Raw genomic sequence first — 18,337 nt, 5'->3', positions numbered from 1 at the left:
AATTCCCATTGAGGATAAGAAAGGGTATGATTCTCTCTATTCTGTATTCATTTGAATCTATGATAAACTAACTTTATTATGTGAATTATAACCAATTATCCAATATATTTCAGCATGTGAAAAGTTCCCACTAACAGCATCAAATTTTTGTTAAAATTATAGATCTAGAATGAAGGAATGAATTCAAATATATTAAGGCTAAAGAGCTGCCTAAAGGGAATAACCTGATTTCCGCAAGCATTCATGGAATCCATTGATCCATTCATCCATCATACTGGAATTCTTCCATATTTCCTTCATGATGTTCAGTGCTAGGTTTCATCTTGTCCTGCTGAATGTTCCAAAGCCATATGGCATCTATAAACCCCAGATATTTGTGTGGTCTTTTCCTAACATCTTAATTAGATTAAAATCTTTTATTTATGGACAAACTCTTTAAAGAATAAATTGCTCGCTCTCTCTCAGTTCTTCCTCTAATATTTTGTTTACCAAACTAAACATAAACTTAAAAGAAATGTGAAGAACTCACTAATTCAATATGTTTCTTAAATCACATTATCTGAATTAAGTTATTTCAGGTCCCACTAAGTAGCTAATTAAAGAAATCATTTAGATGGGATATTTGGTCTTTTTTAGTCAATTAACCACCTATGTGAATTAAGTAGTCATTAGGAGACCAAGTATCCTTAGAGTGGTTATTATTACCATATAAATAGTCTGATTCTGATGATATTGCAAAAGGAACATAGAACAGATAGGAATTTCAAAATCTTAACCAGAAAGAAATCTGCATGTGATACCAAGGAAAAGGCACAACCTCCATGGCCATGAGTCACCTGCTCTGGAAAGCAATCTTTTTTCCATATTCAATAAATATCACACTTAATCAACCATTAATATTTGCGTAGATATTGTGCTTAGCATTGGGAGCCATAAAAGTTCTTTGATTCTGCAAACCATACACATTTTTCTAAAGGAGTTTAAAATCTAGGAAAATGTTTTCCTATAGTCAATGCATTAATGGTACATTTAAAGTCTTAATTATTAAATTATTAAAATGTTACACACTACTTGCTTTTTAAATGCACATATGCATCTAAGCAGAAGTTTTAAATATCTTTTAACATTGAACAATAAACTTAAGTGAATACATCTTAAAATTTTTATCTACAAATCATCTTTGACAGTAGTTAATTCGGCCACCAGAATAATCTGAGATTCTGCCTCCATGCCTGCCTATCTATAGAAAGATAGGCTTAAGTAGTGTTTAATTTGCTGTGATCTTATATCAAATCAAAGTTTTACTACATTTCAAAACAGAGGTGAAGTTGTGAATTTCCATCAGTTTTCAAATGAAGTTTATTAGGATCAGTTATTAACTTTTACAGCCCATGCTAATGGTTACTAAATTCTCAATCTGTAACTAAGGATTATAAATTTGGAATTTCTCTCTCTCTCCCTCTCCTATTGTTATTTGTTCTAACAATCACAAGACCGATGATTAGAAATTAGGAAACCTATCTAGTTATCTTTATGAGAACCACATAAGTTTTTTATTTGTTAAATATTAAATCAGGTAAAAGATAGAAAGCCATCTTCTCTATAACAAGATAGTAATGTAAAGATGACATATTTGTAAGTAAATTTATAACATGATTCACTAGCCACCAGAAGTTTTAATTAACCCCTTGTTCTTTTTGATGTATAAATAAATATTCCCTCTATTCCCCTCTGTTCAGTGGCATCATCTTGGATAGATGGCCTCCACTTGGTGGTTTAATGTAACTTGGAGATAAAAATCTTTATGTTCCTTTTAATTTAACTTGGAGGTAAATTTTAGAGTATAAACTTAATGTCTAACATATCTGTCATTTTATTTTAGTTCTAAATTTTTAAGCTTATATTAGTTAGTGTTCAGTTTTTAGCCATGATCTGGTACTAAAAATATTGGGGCAAAATGGCAGCTTGAATATGTGTCTACTTCTGGGATCTGCCCTCATGGAGCAGATAACCTTTCTAATCTTTGTCTCTTGAAAGGAGTGGTTGCTGCAATCCTGGGTCACTGAGGAACGGGGTTTTAAGATCTCTTTCCTCCAGAAATCTTTTACCCTGAAGTCTACCTCTAGTTTTCCCTGACTACAGGTAAGAATGTCACCACTTTTGGTGATCACTAAGTTAGGAACAGGTAGAATTGCCATTGCTTAACAAATGAAAATGGATGCTTCAGCTCTACCCAAGCAGGTGTACACAAGGACTAGAGGCTTTATCTTCTCTAACCAAAACTTGTCAACCAGAACTCTACTGTTATTCTTTCCTGAGTGTCTGCAGCACCTAGGCAGATGCGGCTAAGTCATGCTAGGGTGCTAATAATAATGAACTAGCCCCAGCACCTGGTCTCTCTCTATCTCTGGATCTTGAAAAATAGGTATCAAGTTTTAACAGTCCTGAAGAAATAGGTTTGGAATCTGTCCTTCTTGCCCCTAGAATTAAATGCTCTGGAACTAGATCTTTTCAGGGGTGTTTTACCACAACAATATCAAAGCCCTGCATTTCTGACCGAAGACCTGGGCAAGATGGAACTTTGATCGATATTAAGGATCCTGAGGTAGCAGCTATCCAATTATTTTCCTAAGACTTCCCCTTGGAGAATAAGACTCTCTTGGAGGGAAATTCTGAATATTTCTCATGCAAGCATCTTGTGGAACCTACTTCAGTTTCCTCCAATCCTCAAACCATAATCCCAGTTTTATCTTCCTCCTTAATCTTGATGCTAAAGTTAAATAGCTGTCCACTACTCTTGACTCTCCCATCCTCTGATTTACTGCTTCTTGTGTTTTACCAAATCTCCACACTGGATTACTCTCACCACCATCATTTTCCCCACTCAAATGCTGGAGGAACTGTACAATCAAGAGAACTGGATTCACTGCAAATTTGTAGAAGCATTTATTTCTCCCTAATCAATTTCCTATTTCATTCCCCAAAGAAGCTGTTCTAAATTTTTCTGTCCCCCAAAGTTCTCCTCTCTACACTTTCTTAGAAGAACCTACTCTCATCATGCTTGACTAAGAAAATAAAGTCAGGTTGCTGGCCATGAGCTCCATCTTCTCCCCATCTCTTCATCTCCAAACTCCTTAACTTTTTCCTCATGATCTCTGATAATTAAGAGGTCCATCTTCTCACAGACAACCCCTCTACATGTGCCCTTAATCTCACCCTTTCATTTACTTAAAGTTTTGAAATGGGGTCAAATTAATTAAAAATTAAATTTCTGGGTGCTTAGTATTGATATTTTAAAACACACAAAGAAACACATACACACACACAAACACAAACACTTCTTTCTAAAAGGTGAGATTAATTAAAATATTAATATTTATTAAGTTCCTGATAAGTTCCTAGGCAATGTGCTAAGCTCTAGTGATACAAAGAAAGGTAAAAAGAAGTTCTCTTTTTAATAAACTTCCTATATAAAGGAGAATATTTTTTTTTCATTTAAAAATTCCGGTGAAGTTAAATTTGTTTCGCTTGAGAGAAACATTGTGTCCTACTTTGAAACCAATTCAACTGTATAATTTCAGAATTAGTTGTATTTTTTTTTTTAGATTTTTGCAAGGCAAATGGGGTTAAGTGGCTTGCCCAAGGCCACACAGCTAGGTAATTATTAAGTGTCTGAGACCAGATTTGAACCCAGGTACTGCTGACTCCAAGGCCGGTGCTTTATCGACTATGCCACCTAGCCGCCCCCATTATAGCTTTTCACATCAATTCAACTGGGCTACCCTGAAAGCCCACATGATAGCAACTTTTCCTTACACATTTATCGGTCTTCATTTGTAGTCATCTGCTATTGTTAGTTTCTTCTTGATTTTGGCAATAACAAGCAGTTGTTGAAAAACTAATTGGCTAATTACAAATTTCAGAAAGAATCCCATTTTTAACTCCTTTTTTTCCCAGATTGTGTCAAATTAGCCAAGTAAGCAATAGTTTTTTCATTCATTTATATAATTTAGGTATTTGTCTGGGAAAATAAAGAAAACATATTTAAGAAAACATACAAATAATTTAATTATATTAAAGTTATGTTTAGATTTAATAAATCTAAGACAATTGTCAAAATTCTTTTGAAAAAAAAATTTTGGGAGATATACTGCAAATTTTTAGAAAGAAAGATAACATGATTTTACTATATTTATTTCAAGGCCTCCATGAATTAAACATAATTAATTAACAAAAGGTAATTATGGACTTAAGAGGAGGCAATCAATATTACAATGAAAAAGAACTTGTTTTAATAACTTTCGTGACAAATGAAAAAGAAAGCCTGGAGTCAAGTAATAGCTGAAATATATACATGTATAACCTTTACAATTTGTAAAGCATATTACTCCCTGTCATTTTTTTAATTTAATTTTTCATTTTATTTTTTGTCATTTTATAGTTGCCTGTTTGCCTGAATGATTTTCACTGCATGTTGTAGTAGATACCGCAATATTTGATTTATTATTTCTGCTTACTTCATTTTGTATCAGTTCAAATAAATCATCTTATATGTTTCTTAATTCTTCATATTCATTATTTCTTTTAGTGCAGCAAAGTTCCAATATATTTACATACTGCAATTTGCATAGTCATTCCTCAAACAATGGGCACTGACTTTAATTTTTTTTTGGTAACTACAGAAAGAGCTACAATGAGCATTTTGGTATATTATGAGACTGGATAGTTTAGTCACTTTTTAATAAAAGCAATATTTCCAAATTCCTTTCCAGAATAGTTGAATAAATTCATAGATTCATCAACAGTGGTGTATCTATCTTCCTATTAATCCCTCCATTCACAGATTTTTGCTATCTTTTAACATCTTTGACAATTTACTTAGGTGTGAGATGAAATCTCAGTTATTTTGACTTCCATTATTTCTTATGAGTGAACCGGAGCAAACTTTCAAATGTTTGTTAATAGTTACTTCTTTTGTCCTCCAATCCCCATATTGAAGCCCAGTCAAGTACTTTTAGGGTCTGCTTTCTAGTGTAACCTTAATGCAAAAGTTGTTAGTTTTTTTATTTTAAATCTATGTTTAAAAAGTTAAATTAAAATGGCTCCTTTATACGCACTCATTTGAAGATTTTTAGCATAAGTAAGTACTGTATATTTTCTTTTTTAAATTGTATTTTATTTTGAACTTAAAAACTAAAATAACATTTCTATAACACAGCAGAAAAGAAAAAAGCATCAAATCTAATAGGCACAACTTGCTACTCCTTTTAAATATATGTTCTCATGTGACTATTTTTTTTTGCTTTTTTCATCCTCCTTTGCTCCCATCCTAAAGATAATTATCATCAGACACAAACATGTATGTATATGTAAAATCATTCTATACATAATTTCTATTTATCATTTCTTTCTCAAGGTACAGATAGTGTCTTTCTTCATAAAATGTGGTTTCTAGTTTGGGTATCAATGGGTTAAACTGATAAAAAGGTATTTATGAAAAACCTATAAGCAAGCATTATTTGTAATGGGAATATGCTAGAAGACTTTCCAGCAAGATCAGGTGTGAAACAAAGATGCCTGCAGTCACCAGTATTATTCAGTATTATACTGGAAAGCCTAGAATAACAATAAGAGAAGAAAATGAAATGGAAGAAATCAGAATAGGTAATGTTATACATTTTAAAGCCTTTTTTGTATTATTATAATCATGTGTTTTTCATTTTTATTTTTAAAATTAGTATACTGTTTTTTTCTGAATAATTATCCCTGTATCTCTATTATAAATTCAACTTTTTTTTCAAATATTGCTATAGTCTTTTAAAAGTAAGATTATCATTAAAATGTTTGCATGAATTTTAAATAGTAGTAACATAGGTCTATAGTTCTGGTTCAGTGCTTTATTCCCTCCTTGATTTAGGTATTAGAACCCTATCTGAATCACAAAAAGAGGTTTGGTAGAATATTATATCACTTGCCCTCCCATAACAACCCATATTTCAGGTACTATTTTATATTTTCATAGGAAGAATCTGAGATTACAGAAAGAAAATGATTTGCACAGGATCAAAGAGTTTATCAGAGGTTGGATTCAAACCCAGAATTCTCTGGGTCCAGAATTCTCTGGGTCCACATCTGGCACACTTTCTAGAACAATTCTGCTTAGGAAGACTTTCCTTTCCCAGCCTTTATGCTACCTACTCTCCTCCACCTTTTTTGAGTATTACGTTGTTTTAATTTTACAGGCTGTTTACCACTTATGAATCAAGCAATATAGGGTCAATATGGGTGCGTTTTTCTTATTATAAATTCATCTTCCTTATCTACCTCCCAACTCAATAAACTCCAATGGCTCCATAATATCTCCATTTCCAAGATCAATGTGAAATCCTATTTTGCTTTTAAAGACTTTTATGTTCTTCCTACCTTTTCAGTTTATTTTTCTCCAACTACTCTACATTCTCGTAATATGAGCCTTCTCATTGTTCCCAGCATGACCCTCCACCCCCAACTCCATGCTTTCTCAGTAGCTGTCCCCCATGTTGGAATGCCCATCTCTGCTCTGATAATAATAGCAGCTAACATTTTATACAGTGTTAAGTGTTAAGGGGAGACTCCCCTTAACAGGCACTGGGATAAGGGCTTTACAGTCTTTTTTTTCATTTAGTTCTCACCACAACCATGAGAGGTAGGGATCATTATTACGCCCATTTTACTGATGAAGAAACCAAGGCAAAAAAAAAAAAAATGTTTAGAGGTGTACCCAGGATCAAACAGCAAATAATCAGAGGCCAGATTTTAACTCAAGTTTTTCTGACTCCAAGTCCCCTGCACCACTTAGCTACTGCTTCTCCAGTATATATATCTTACAAGAATGTAGTTCTTCACATTTTGTCTTCCCATTAGAAAGTGGGCTCTTTGAAGGCCTTTCTTTGAATCCCCCCCAACACTTAGCCACGTCTGGTACATAATAGGCACTTAATAAATAATTGATATATTGCATAACCAAGAGTGACTCACATTTAGACAATACTAGTATCCGTAATTGCTATTAATACAGCAGGTAACTGTTTTTCAACTTGCATTCTTTGCAAGAAGTTCACCATGGAGGTAGATCAAGTAATATTATCTATATTTTATGGAGATGGAAATGAGGGATTTAAGAGGTTGAATGACTAGCCTAAGGTTATACAGCCAGACTATAAAGGCTACAGAGGGGACAACAGAGAATTAGAAGGCTGGATTGTGGTGCCCTACTTATCCTCACAGACCTCACAATGGTCATAGGGGGGTCAAACTTCATCTAGTCTGGAGGGACAAAATTTTACTTCACAGCTTTTCAAGAGTTTCTATTTTAAACATAACAATAAAACTTCCTTGATGTGTTCTGATGGATCCACAACTGTACCCTGACATGACAAGGCTACACAATCTATTTATTTAGAAATCCTTTATTTCTAGAGGAGTACTACTTTCAAAACCTACCCTTAGTTTCTGCTCTACTTATAGACATAAGGGGCAATACAGAGTGAATTCTTGCCTTTACTGCTATCAAAAACAAAATGGAAATCCCAATGACTCTCAACGTATTTATGAACTTCTTAGAATATAAATCAGCAGTGGGAAAAAATCCTCAGTCTATCTATTGTAGGCCTATCTATTTTCTACCCCCCCCCATAATCTTTTCCTAATAATCAAAAACTGGTGCTTAGAGGGTCTGGGACTCTGAAGTCATCCTTCACTTCCAGTCAAGTCGACCCAGACCTTCTGTCCTCTGGACCTTCTGGGATACTGATAGGATAAGAGGTTTCTTTGGCTTGGCATCACTGTAATATGGTGCATAATTTAGGATAAAAGCAAAAGTCTAGGTACCCCACTATAAACACATACACACAGACATAGACACACAGACACACACACACAAACACATTCTTTGAAGATCTATTATTCTATAGCCTACATAAGTAAGAACTTTAATTTTTCCCATGAAAAACAATTTAAGGCAGCAAATCTCCCTTCATTTTACTCAAAAAGGGAAGCCAGTAACCAAAAAACATGCTTTTTCTTGTAAATTATACATCTGTATAGCTAGTGTCTTCATTCAAAGACAATACTAATGTTTAAGTGAAATGAAACAGTGTTTCTACTGGTTCACCAACTATACAAATTCCCAAAACATCATAAAATTATCCTCTGAAAAAAAGATACTAATACCAATTTGAGTCAACAAAGTAGATGTTTTCCAACTGCTGGACAACCTCCAGCTCAACTGATTTTTTGAAATTTTTTTAATTAAAAAAAAATTCTTTAGGAGAAAATATTCCATATTGCCTAATCAATAAGATAAATATTTTAATTAATATCTAAAGAAATTATGATGTCCATCTTTAAAATTATAGTCTACTAGGAAAAAAGGGAAAAATAGAAAAAAAATTCTAAGTTATTACATATATTTGGGATAAACTGAAAATTTAAGGCAAATAACTCTGGACAAGTAACCTTCAGAAACAACAGTCTTCATCTCAGTAAAAGGAGGATATCTACAGCATATGTAAATTAGTATTAAACATAATGAAGTACAGTCATCAAAGGCATAATATAAAATGTTAGACTTGGAGGAAGGAACACTTGGCCTTCACTCCTATTTTTAGCTATGTGACCTAGACTTCTTTGAACTTCAGACAACTTTCTAGAATTTAGTGGGTAAATCATGGATTGATGGTGATGGAAAAAATTACCACTCTGTAATTTTCCTACATTGATGCAAATATAGATCCCTTCTGAATCTATGCGCCTGCATGGATGAAAATGTAGCAGACCTCATATAGAAAAGTCACATTTTAGAGACTGAAAAGTTCCTAAGAAATAATCCAGTGCAACCTATCTATTTTATAAATGAGGAAACAGGTCTAAATGGGTCCAAACTAGCCAATGGCAGTACAGGCACTAGGTTCCAGGTCTCCTACCTTCTAGTCCAGGAATTCTTTTTTCCATGATGTAAATCATATCAGATAAGGTTCTATGGAAAGGCAAGCAGGAACATTGGCTTGGAAAAAGAGTAGGGGGAGAAAAGCTTATAGAATCTGGCAACATTTGGGGACTAATTAAGAGGTAGTATCAAGAAGTTTAATGTCAGCATGATTTAAAGAAGTGGAGGACTGAGCAAGGGGGAAGAGTCCAAAAGTTCAAAATCAATAGAATATAAGACCATAGCAAGAAGACAATTAAGTGGATATCCCAGAAAGTACAAAGTGAAGATAAATGATATAACAATCTGGGCAACTGGCAAAGCTGGACAGGCCAGGGTCAAGTACAATCAGAGCAATGGGGCAACTCAGCCAGGAATAAAATTCTAACCAAGATAAAAATAGTAATAATAACAATTTGTTATTCAGTTATTTATGTTGTGCCTAACTCTCTGATTCCATTTGGGGTTTTCTTGGCAGAGATATAGGAATGATTTGTCATTTTCTTCTCCAATTCACTTTGCAGATGAGGAAACTGAGGCATTAGAGTAAGTGATTTGTCCAAGATCACACAGCTAGTAATCATGAGGCCAGATCTGAAATAACACTAACATTTACATAGTACATTAAGACTGGAAAAGAACCATATACCTATTATCTTACTTGATCCTCACAATGACCCATTTTGAAGTCAGGGTGATATGTTCCCACCAGACTGGTATACTTGAGTTTTTATATTTGAGAGGAAGAAAGTGGAAACTATCAGGGCAAGACCTCCATTTGAGACCCTGATCTCATATTATAAGAAGAATTTAAGTAAAAGAACCAATACAGTCCCCTTCGGGGAAGAGGAGGCAGTGTCAGGAAAGGGAAAATTTCCTTGGGTTATTCTATACCTCCATACCTTCTCTTAAAAAGTAACATTTCTTTTTAATGTTTGAGATTTTCCAGGGTATTTCAATTTGTCATTCAAGAGTTTCCCAACATAAAGAAGCAAAAATAATTTTAAAAGACCAAAAAGGTGACTTAAAGAAAAAAAAACAACCAAAAACCCTACCTTGTCAATCATTCACAATATGTACGGAGAAAGCCAAGGCAATGATGAGAAGTAGGAAGACAGTAAGAAAAAAAGGGGAGGGGACTTGGCGGGAAGAAAAGGAGAATCCATAAATTATGCATATTTATAAACAAACGCAAAACATATTTTTCTAAATATTTAAAATCAAAATGCTAAAGGATAGAGACTTTAAGTTAGAACAGAACTGTTAAATGGTCCAAAAATAACTTATAGATGAGCCCTGAAAAATACCTTAATTCTTGATCCACAGAAGATATTACAAACAGCAATCTTGTTTTATCAAATTAGATAGCGAGTCTTGTTATGAGTACTGCACGCTATATTTCTTTGATTACATATATGTATATGTACAGAAAAGAAAGAATGCACAGTAAAGTGAACAGATACTTGAAAATAAGTAAATGTTAAGCCTAATTTGATTAAATTATTATCCTTTTTATTCTATAAGGAAGTTGAATATTTACACAAAGAAAAATTTTTGTAGGAACACTGTCCCCATTGACACAGATGAGAAATTTCATAAATATTCTGCATGGATGCCAGAAAAAGGTATGAAAAATGATGAGGAATGAGATGCAGAATAAAACATAAGCTGAAATAATATTCCAAATGTTGCATTAAGATAGAGTCAAACAACCTAATCCATACTGAGATTTTTCACATAAAAATATCTTTTTCAGTAGATCTTAAGTGTTTTTCAGAGATTTATTCAATTTCACAGCAGTCCTGCCAAATCATTTAGATTTGATCTCCCTAATTTGATAATAAAGAAACTGAGACACTGAGAAGTTAAGTCACTTTGTAGAGATTACACAGTAAATCAATAGCCAAACCTGGATAACCATCTCTGAAACTACTCAATGAAATCCATTTTGAATTGCTTCCAGGCCCTAACTCTCTGATCAGCATGGGGATTAGCACTGAAGAAAAATAAAACAGAATTAAAACATAATAAAATCCTTATCTGATTAGTAGCTTATCATCTACCTTACAAAAAAGCGATATTGACAATCTATGTACTGGTCCCATTCAATTTTTGTCTTTATTGTACAAGGACTTATGAACTCCTACCAAGGGCATAGAATGAATTGTGATAAGAGAAAATCATGTACACATTTGTCAAATGTTTATTTTCATACTGCTTGTGCATTAACTTTTCACTCCGTTTTTTGAAATAAAAATTAAGTAAGCACTCTTGCAATGGAATTATTAAAGACTACTCACCCGTATCCAGCCTGATAAGCTGAAAAGTCCAGCCATTCCAGACATTCTAAAAATTAAAATTAAAGGAGAGAAATTAGTAGTTACATGAAATATGATAAAGAGGCACAAAAATTGATGAACATTATAGAGTCAGTAAAAATTATTCTAATTCAGAATAAAATTATCTATCCTCCAATAAAGATTTTTTTTTTTCTGACTCTCCTCTAAACAAGCTGGTTTTGTATTGTGCCAAGGTCCAAACAAATATTATTGGCTGGGTCCTAAGACATGGCTATCTCCCACTTTAACAATGAAAACTAGCATGATATTTTATATATCATGTGAATTACTACCTTCCTACCATCTCACCATTTACCTTTCTTTCTCATTAGGAAGGGTTGGAAAAGGGACAACTTGAATGAAAGCAGGAATAATAACAACAACTAATATTTTCACATATATTTTCTCACATGGTACTCACAACAACTTTATGAAGAAAATGCTGTTGTTATTCCCATTTTACAGATGAAGAAACTGAGTCTAAGAGAGATGAATTTTAAAAAAAGAGAGAGATGAACTGACCTGCCCAGAGTCACATGGTGAGTAAGTGTCCAAGACGTGGCATAAATTCAAGTCTTCCCAATTCAAGTCTAGAGCCCCATCCACTATGACACCTCACTGCCAACTTTGCACTGGTAATGCCAACTTGAGAATGTATCCCCCAATCTTATCTTGGACATATAATCCCATTTCAATTTTCAAACCTAAGTAAATTTTCAATTTAAGTTGTTATTTATATTTTTTCTGTGGATAATGTTATAATTTAGCAAGAAGTTAGGGTGGAATAAGCTTTTCTATGGAACTTATTTGTTGGGCAAGGATTCTTTAAGTAAGAATATACTATAATATCAAAAAATAAAACCCTAGTTAACTCAAACATCAAAGATCCATTATAAAGTACTTCCATATCTGATCAATTTAATTAGCCCATGAGTCAAAGTATATCACATATTTATAACTCCTACCATTAAATAAAGTCTATAAAATGAGTATCAGAAAGGAAGTTTAAAATGGATAAAATTTAATGCTAAAGGAAGCTTAAAGTGGGAGGCAGGAAGGTTTGGATTCAGGTCTTGTCACCAACTTATTCTAGTTTAACTATTCTAGTTAAATTACCGGGGGAGTTATTTAATTTCTGAATTCCCTAGTTAACATTAAATTTCAAACATTACAGATAAGTTTCCAACCTATATCAGAGGAGAGAATTTTCAAGTCAATGAGATCATAATTCTGGACAAATAACATAATAAACATGAGTAAGTTTCAGTTTTGAAATGAGTATTTGCTTTCTCCTCCCTTACCCCAGAAAATCAGGTATTAGGCCAATTATATAATCCTGGTCTAGCTACTTCTTCTACTGTCTGAGCCTTCATATCTACAATGTGTAAATTGGGATTAATACTGTTTTAACTTTAGGCAAATTGCTTAGTAGATATACTCAAAAACAAATAAGACCACTCTTGCCAATTTTTGCAAATAAAATTGCTATATGTGTAAAATGACATTACTTATAATGGATGCCATTAAAAAACTATGTAATTTTTCTCTAGGAACAAAGAATAAGTTCATAGTTTATTAAAGAAAATCATAAACCCAAGTCTATCCTACATCATGATTACCACGTTTGTTGAATGTCTGGCTTTTCATGACATTAATGTTTAACAAAGATTAACTATTCAAAGAAATAAAAATGTTATGTCCAAAAAAAACATCAAAAGCTATCTATCGTACAATTTATTCAGAGTTCATTTCAATTTAAGTAAGGACATATTTAGCACTGATATACTTGGCACAGCAAAAATGAATTCCTTATACTTGAATACTCTATGTGGCTTGAATACTCCCTCCTTCCACCAAACAGTGTGGTAGAAGACTTAGAATTAAAGAATCTTCCAAATGTTGCAATTCTTTTTCATGTAATGTTAGCCAAGTAAATTTACATCTCTGAGTTTCAATGACTTTAAATGTAAAATGTATGAGATAAACTAGAATACCTTTCAGATCCCTTCTAACACTAAATCCATGAATTATGGACTTAATAGGTACAGTAGCTATGAATAAACATATCATCAGTGGCCACCTTGGTGTTAAGGCTTTTAAGATTTAGGTTGATCCATATACAACAGACAGAATGGGACCACTTTTGAAGACTTTTCAGTTCTCTAAGGACTTGTCAACGCTTATGATGTAATACAAAGTGCTTGAAAAAACAGGGTCACCTCCACATCATGGTAAGGGATCACAGGACTTTAGAAGAATAATTTTGTTGTAGATAGCTAAAATTCACTACAAGCTCTTTTCCATCTTAGACCAGGAAATATATCAAGCCCACTGACTGCTATACAGCTTTGGTTGAAGCAAGAAGCTATTGATAATCATTGCTTAAACCTCTGGTAGCCCTGAAAGATGCCACCAATTTTGTTTTTTTCCCCTGTTGCATTTGATATCAATAATAGTAATCAGGGTGACTAGGTGGTGCAGTGGATAGAGCACCAGCCCTGCAGTCAGGAGAACCTGAGTTCAAATAATAGTAATAGTAGTAGCAATAGTAGAGTAGGTGTTGTTGTAGTTGCAATAATAGTAGTAATAGTTGTAAGTATGATTATAATAATAATAGTAAAATGAGGATGGTAATGATAGTGAGAATTTATATAGCACTTTCTATGCAAAATGCTTTACATTCAAAATTTCATGAGTATCCCCATTTTAAATAAGGAGAAATTGAGACATTACTGATTGACATGATTGACAAGGATTTGAAGCAAGATTTGAACTCAGGTCAAGTCTGGCACTCTATTTATTTACTATCTAACTAGATATCTTAAACAATCAATTCCTTCAAAGACTTTTTTTGGGGACAAGAAATTTATATTATGTGTTCTAATTGATTTCATGCTTCCAATTAATTTAAATATTAAAAAAAATCTGAAAATGGCACACAAAACCATGTTTTGTATGAAGGAGGTACTGTAAGCACAACTTACTGCAACATTTATAAATTCCAGGTTACATAACTCAGCACAGTCACTGTCTAAAATATGCATAAACATTTGTTACTTTTTCAAATTGTCTCCACAGGGAGGTCAAATAGGAATTTGAAAGGTGGCTGCGGTATACATACATTAGTTTCAGAAACAGCATGGAGCATTGTTTGCTGTCTATGCTCTGCTTTTGTTGTATAAACAGGAAATTATGAATTCTGGAGCCTAAAAAGTTGTTGATTTGGTTCCCAATACATCTCTTATGTGAATTTATAATCATCTCGTTCAATAAAAGCAAGCCATAGTTTACGTTATAGAAGATGGGGATTTCCATCCAGCCACAGGCTCAACTGCTTTCCATTTCTTCTCTAAGATGTAATCCTGAAGGTCTTTGGAGACCCCTGGGCCACGGTATCGACGAAATATTCCATCCTTTGCACTACAAGTGGGACAGAAAATAAGCATCCATTAAACATACAAGTACAAGGCTATCATAAAATTAAAATGAATTCTACTTTCATTTCAATTCCATTAAATACAATTTTATGTAATCCTGATACACTATGCACTGAGGTTGAAGTTGGAGATTTAAAGATTTAAAACATTACATACTCACACATATGCATTCTTAAGTATGTACATATATGTTTATATGTATATATATATGTATATATGTATATATACATATATACATATATATATATATATATACATATATATACATACATACAAACCTGTAAGAGTAAGTTATAGTATTCATATGGGAAGGAAAAACTGAATACCAATGTAAATGAAATCACTAAAAGATTATCATTGTACAAATCTTAGCATCCTTCTGATCCTAAAGGAATACACAATTCAGTAGGTGCATCTATGAACTATGGAATAATAAGAAAAAATCATTTGAAGAGAGAATTATCATACTCAAAATTAAAAATTTTCAAGTACCTATAACTTTGAGTTAGCTAGTAAAATGAAAGCTCCCAGATTTTGAAATAGGAAAAGCTTGTGAGAATTTTTATTAGTCAATCATTATTTTATCTAATCAAATCTATTACCAATTATTTAAAATTATTTAAAATGTTTATATATATATATACATATGTGTAAATATAACTACATCTAATTGTGTTGATTGATGTTATTTATATAATTAATTTTTACATTTCTAAAATGACATCTTTTGCCAACTAAATGGCCTACATTTAAGCATTACTGCCAAGAGGAAGTATATTCTCTCTAAATAATATATAAGAAAATGAAAAACAAAACAAAATGTGTGAGCTAAACTGACTTCAAGTGTTTTTAACGATCACATAACAAATCCTGTACTACCTAGAATTATTGCATCAACTGGCAAATTGCTGCTTCAAAATTTTCCCCACAGTGACCTCTGGAATGACCTAAAAACAGTTCTAGGAATTATTTTCTTAAAGAAAAGTATGGAATTGGGAGAAATCAATGTCTCTGGACTTTTCAGTATATTAAGCATGACAGCAGAGGAATAAAAAAAAGAGGATCTACAGTCTATAAGTCTTAATTTTTTTATTTTATTTTTTACTGAATAAAGCATAATAAATTTCTATTATTTTTCATTAAGCTATAGTGGTCAAGGATATCAAAACATAAGAAATGATAAAAATCAAAGAATCTAAAATGGGGATCAGAAAGTTGTGGACTCTTGCATTAACCTCCATACATAATAAAATAATGGAAAAAATGTCAAATTGTATAAAATCCAGAGCAGGACAGCACAAAAATCAAAAAAAGTGATTATAGGAGCATACTAGGATTTGTTGACCTTTTTATTGGGTGATTTTTACTAATACTGTTAACAGTTTTGCTACTCACTCAATAAACAAACTTACTGGAAAATAGTTGGAAGTGTAGTAACAAAGAATCGACCACTCAAACCTAAGGAAAATAAAAGAAACCACATGAAAAGTCAGAATTAGAAGGACAATATTTGAATCAGTTTTCATTTCTAAAAACAAACAGAAAGAATTTAGCATCTTTTCAAAATTTTAGCTATACCAAAATCATGATATTTAAATGTCCATTAACATTATAGTATTAAGCACATGATTCAATTCAATGGTCACTTATGTACCACTTTTTTATTTTCTACTATTGCCCACTATTATTAAAATTTCTGATGTTTGTAATTTTGCACATATTTAACAGCTCATCACTAGGACTAGTCAGATATTGTGCCAATACTGATTCAATACTTTCATACCCATGGCTGATATTTGAGGTTTACAAAGTACTTTGTGTTATCTCATTTAAATCTTGTAACAACTTTGTGATTTAGGTAATATAATAGTTCATATAAGTCTCCAATGTTGAAATATTTCATTGAAACTTATCATTACTTTTCCTTTTTTTAAAAAAAAATTATTTAAGGCAATGGGGTTAAAAATGACTTGAACAAGGTCACACAGCTAGGCAATTATTAAATGTCTGAGGTCAAATTTGAACTCAGGTCCTCCTGACTCCAAGGTCAGTGCTCTACCCACTAAGCCACCTAGCTTCCCTTGATCATTATTACTTTCCTCTATTTCACTGCACCCTCTCATTGATCCGTATCTCCTACATAAAATGGGATGATGTGCCATTGTTTTTTAATAGAAGAATTCAAGATAACAGCAGTGTAAGATTCATTAGCTAGTACCAAAAAGAATAAACCGAAATGGAAGAGAAACTTTTGGGAAATCAGAAAGAAAGTGGAAGGCTAATTAGAGAATAAATTACTGCAGCTATCAAGCATGATAACATGAAGTCATATCACCCAACCTGTACAATATTGATACTGTAGGGTTGTGGGCTAATCTTCTTATGGCAAAGACTTTACCAAACTTGCAAATAACATAAACATGAGAAGAATGGCTAACATATTCAAGGATGGAGGGAGGATCCAAAAATTTTGACAGAAGCAGTCCATTTTATTGCCCTAAGACAAATTGCATAGGGATAAAGGAGAAGTCAAATACTTGCTTTTAAAGAATCAATGTTACAAGAACAAGACAGAAATATCATAGCTGGAGAATAGTTTATCTGAAAAAAAAATGAGCATGTTAATGGATCACGAAAATCAATGCAAGTCAATAGTACAATCTGGCAGATAAAAACAATAAGGCAATTCTAGGATTCAATAATGGCAGTGTATTCAGGAAAAATCCATTTGCTGGGGGTTTTTTAGAAGGAATTATTTTTTGGGTATGGATTACACTAGATGGCTCACTCCCAATCTGAATTTTTTGTGATTGCATGTCACTATAGTGCTCAAAACCCTCCAGCTGTCCTTCACTATCTAACTGAATATAATCTGGAACAATGCAGACAAGGTCCTCCACAATTTGACTATAATCTAGTTTTCCAGATTTATCTCACACTACTTTCCCCTCAAATGCTCTACTCTTTAGTCAAACGTGAATCTAGAGGAATAATTCTATCAAACTGGGTCTGTAGAAATTTAAAATGACAAACAATATCAAGATGAGAATTAAAGTATTCATGTAGGGAGGAAAGTGAACACCAATGCAAATGAAATCACTAAAAGCTCATCACTATACAAATCTTAGCATCCTTCTGACCATAAAGGAATATATAATTCAGTAGATGCGTCTATGAACTATGGAATAAGAAAAAAAATTTGAAGAGGGAATTATCATACTCAAAATTAAAAATTTTCAAGTATAGAGAACTCAAAGATGAGGAAAGGCCCTCTGCCAAAGTTGGATTGCAACTTTGACAATTCTAATCTTAGAGATTCCTAGTCTAGGTGAGTAAACTATTCTTTTATAACAGCACCACCACCAAAACTAGGGTTGGAAAGGATGTTCACATTGCAAAATATAAGCAAACAACATAGGGGAGAAGAGAGAGAATAAGCTTGCAAAGTAGACTGAGTAGCAGTAGTGACTATTTTGTCCCTTGTGTCTAGCTGGCATTGCAGGAACAGGATGCTGTCCCAGATGGTTCCGGCCAATCCCTATGTTTAGAGTTCCTGAGAGACCTGAAGATTTAGAAAGGATTCAAGACACTTGAGA

At 32.9% G+C, this 18,337-nt stretch overlaps 1 protein-coding gene across 1 annotated transcript in view; it reads right to left on the bottom strand.

The window, feature by feature from the left end:
* Positions 1-18,337, bottom strand: part of TMX4 (thioredoxin related transmembrane protein 4) — a 92,597-nt gene that overhangs the window by 38,741 nt on the left and 35,519 nt on the right. Inside the window, exons 3-5 of the mRNA XM_074209480.1 lie at positions 16,154-16,199; positions 14,596-14,724; positions 11,266-11,311 (exon numbers count right to left, since the gene is read on the bottom strand). Coding sequence (XP_074065581.1) covers positions 11,266-11,311; positions 14,596-14,724; positions 16,154-16,199 — 221 coding nt within the window. The remainder of the gene's footprint in view (positions 1-11,265; positions 11,312-14,595; positions 14,725-16,153; positions 16,200-18,337) is intronic.

Source organism: Macrotis lagotis, chromosome 1 (genome assembly GCF_037893015.1).
Source record: "Macrotis lagotis isolate mMagLag1 chromosome 1, bilby.v1.9.chrom.fasta, whole genome shotgun sequence".
Classification (NCBI taxonomy): domain Eukaryota; kingdom Metazoa; phylum Chordata; class Mammalia; order Peramelemorphia; family Peramelidae; genus Macrotis; species Macrotis lagotis.
Note: the sequence above shows the minus strand (reverse complement) of the source record. Positions and strands in the feature narration are given on the sequence as shown.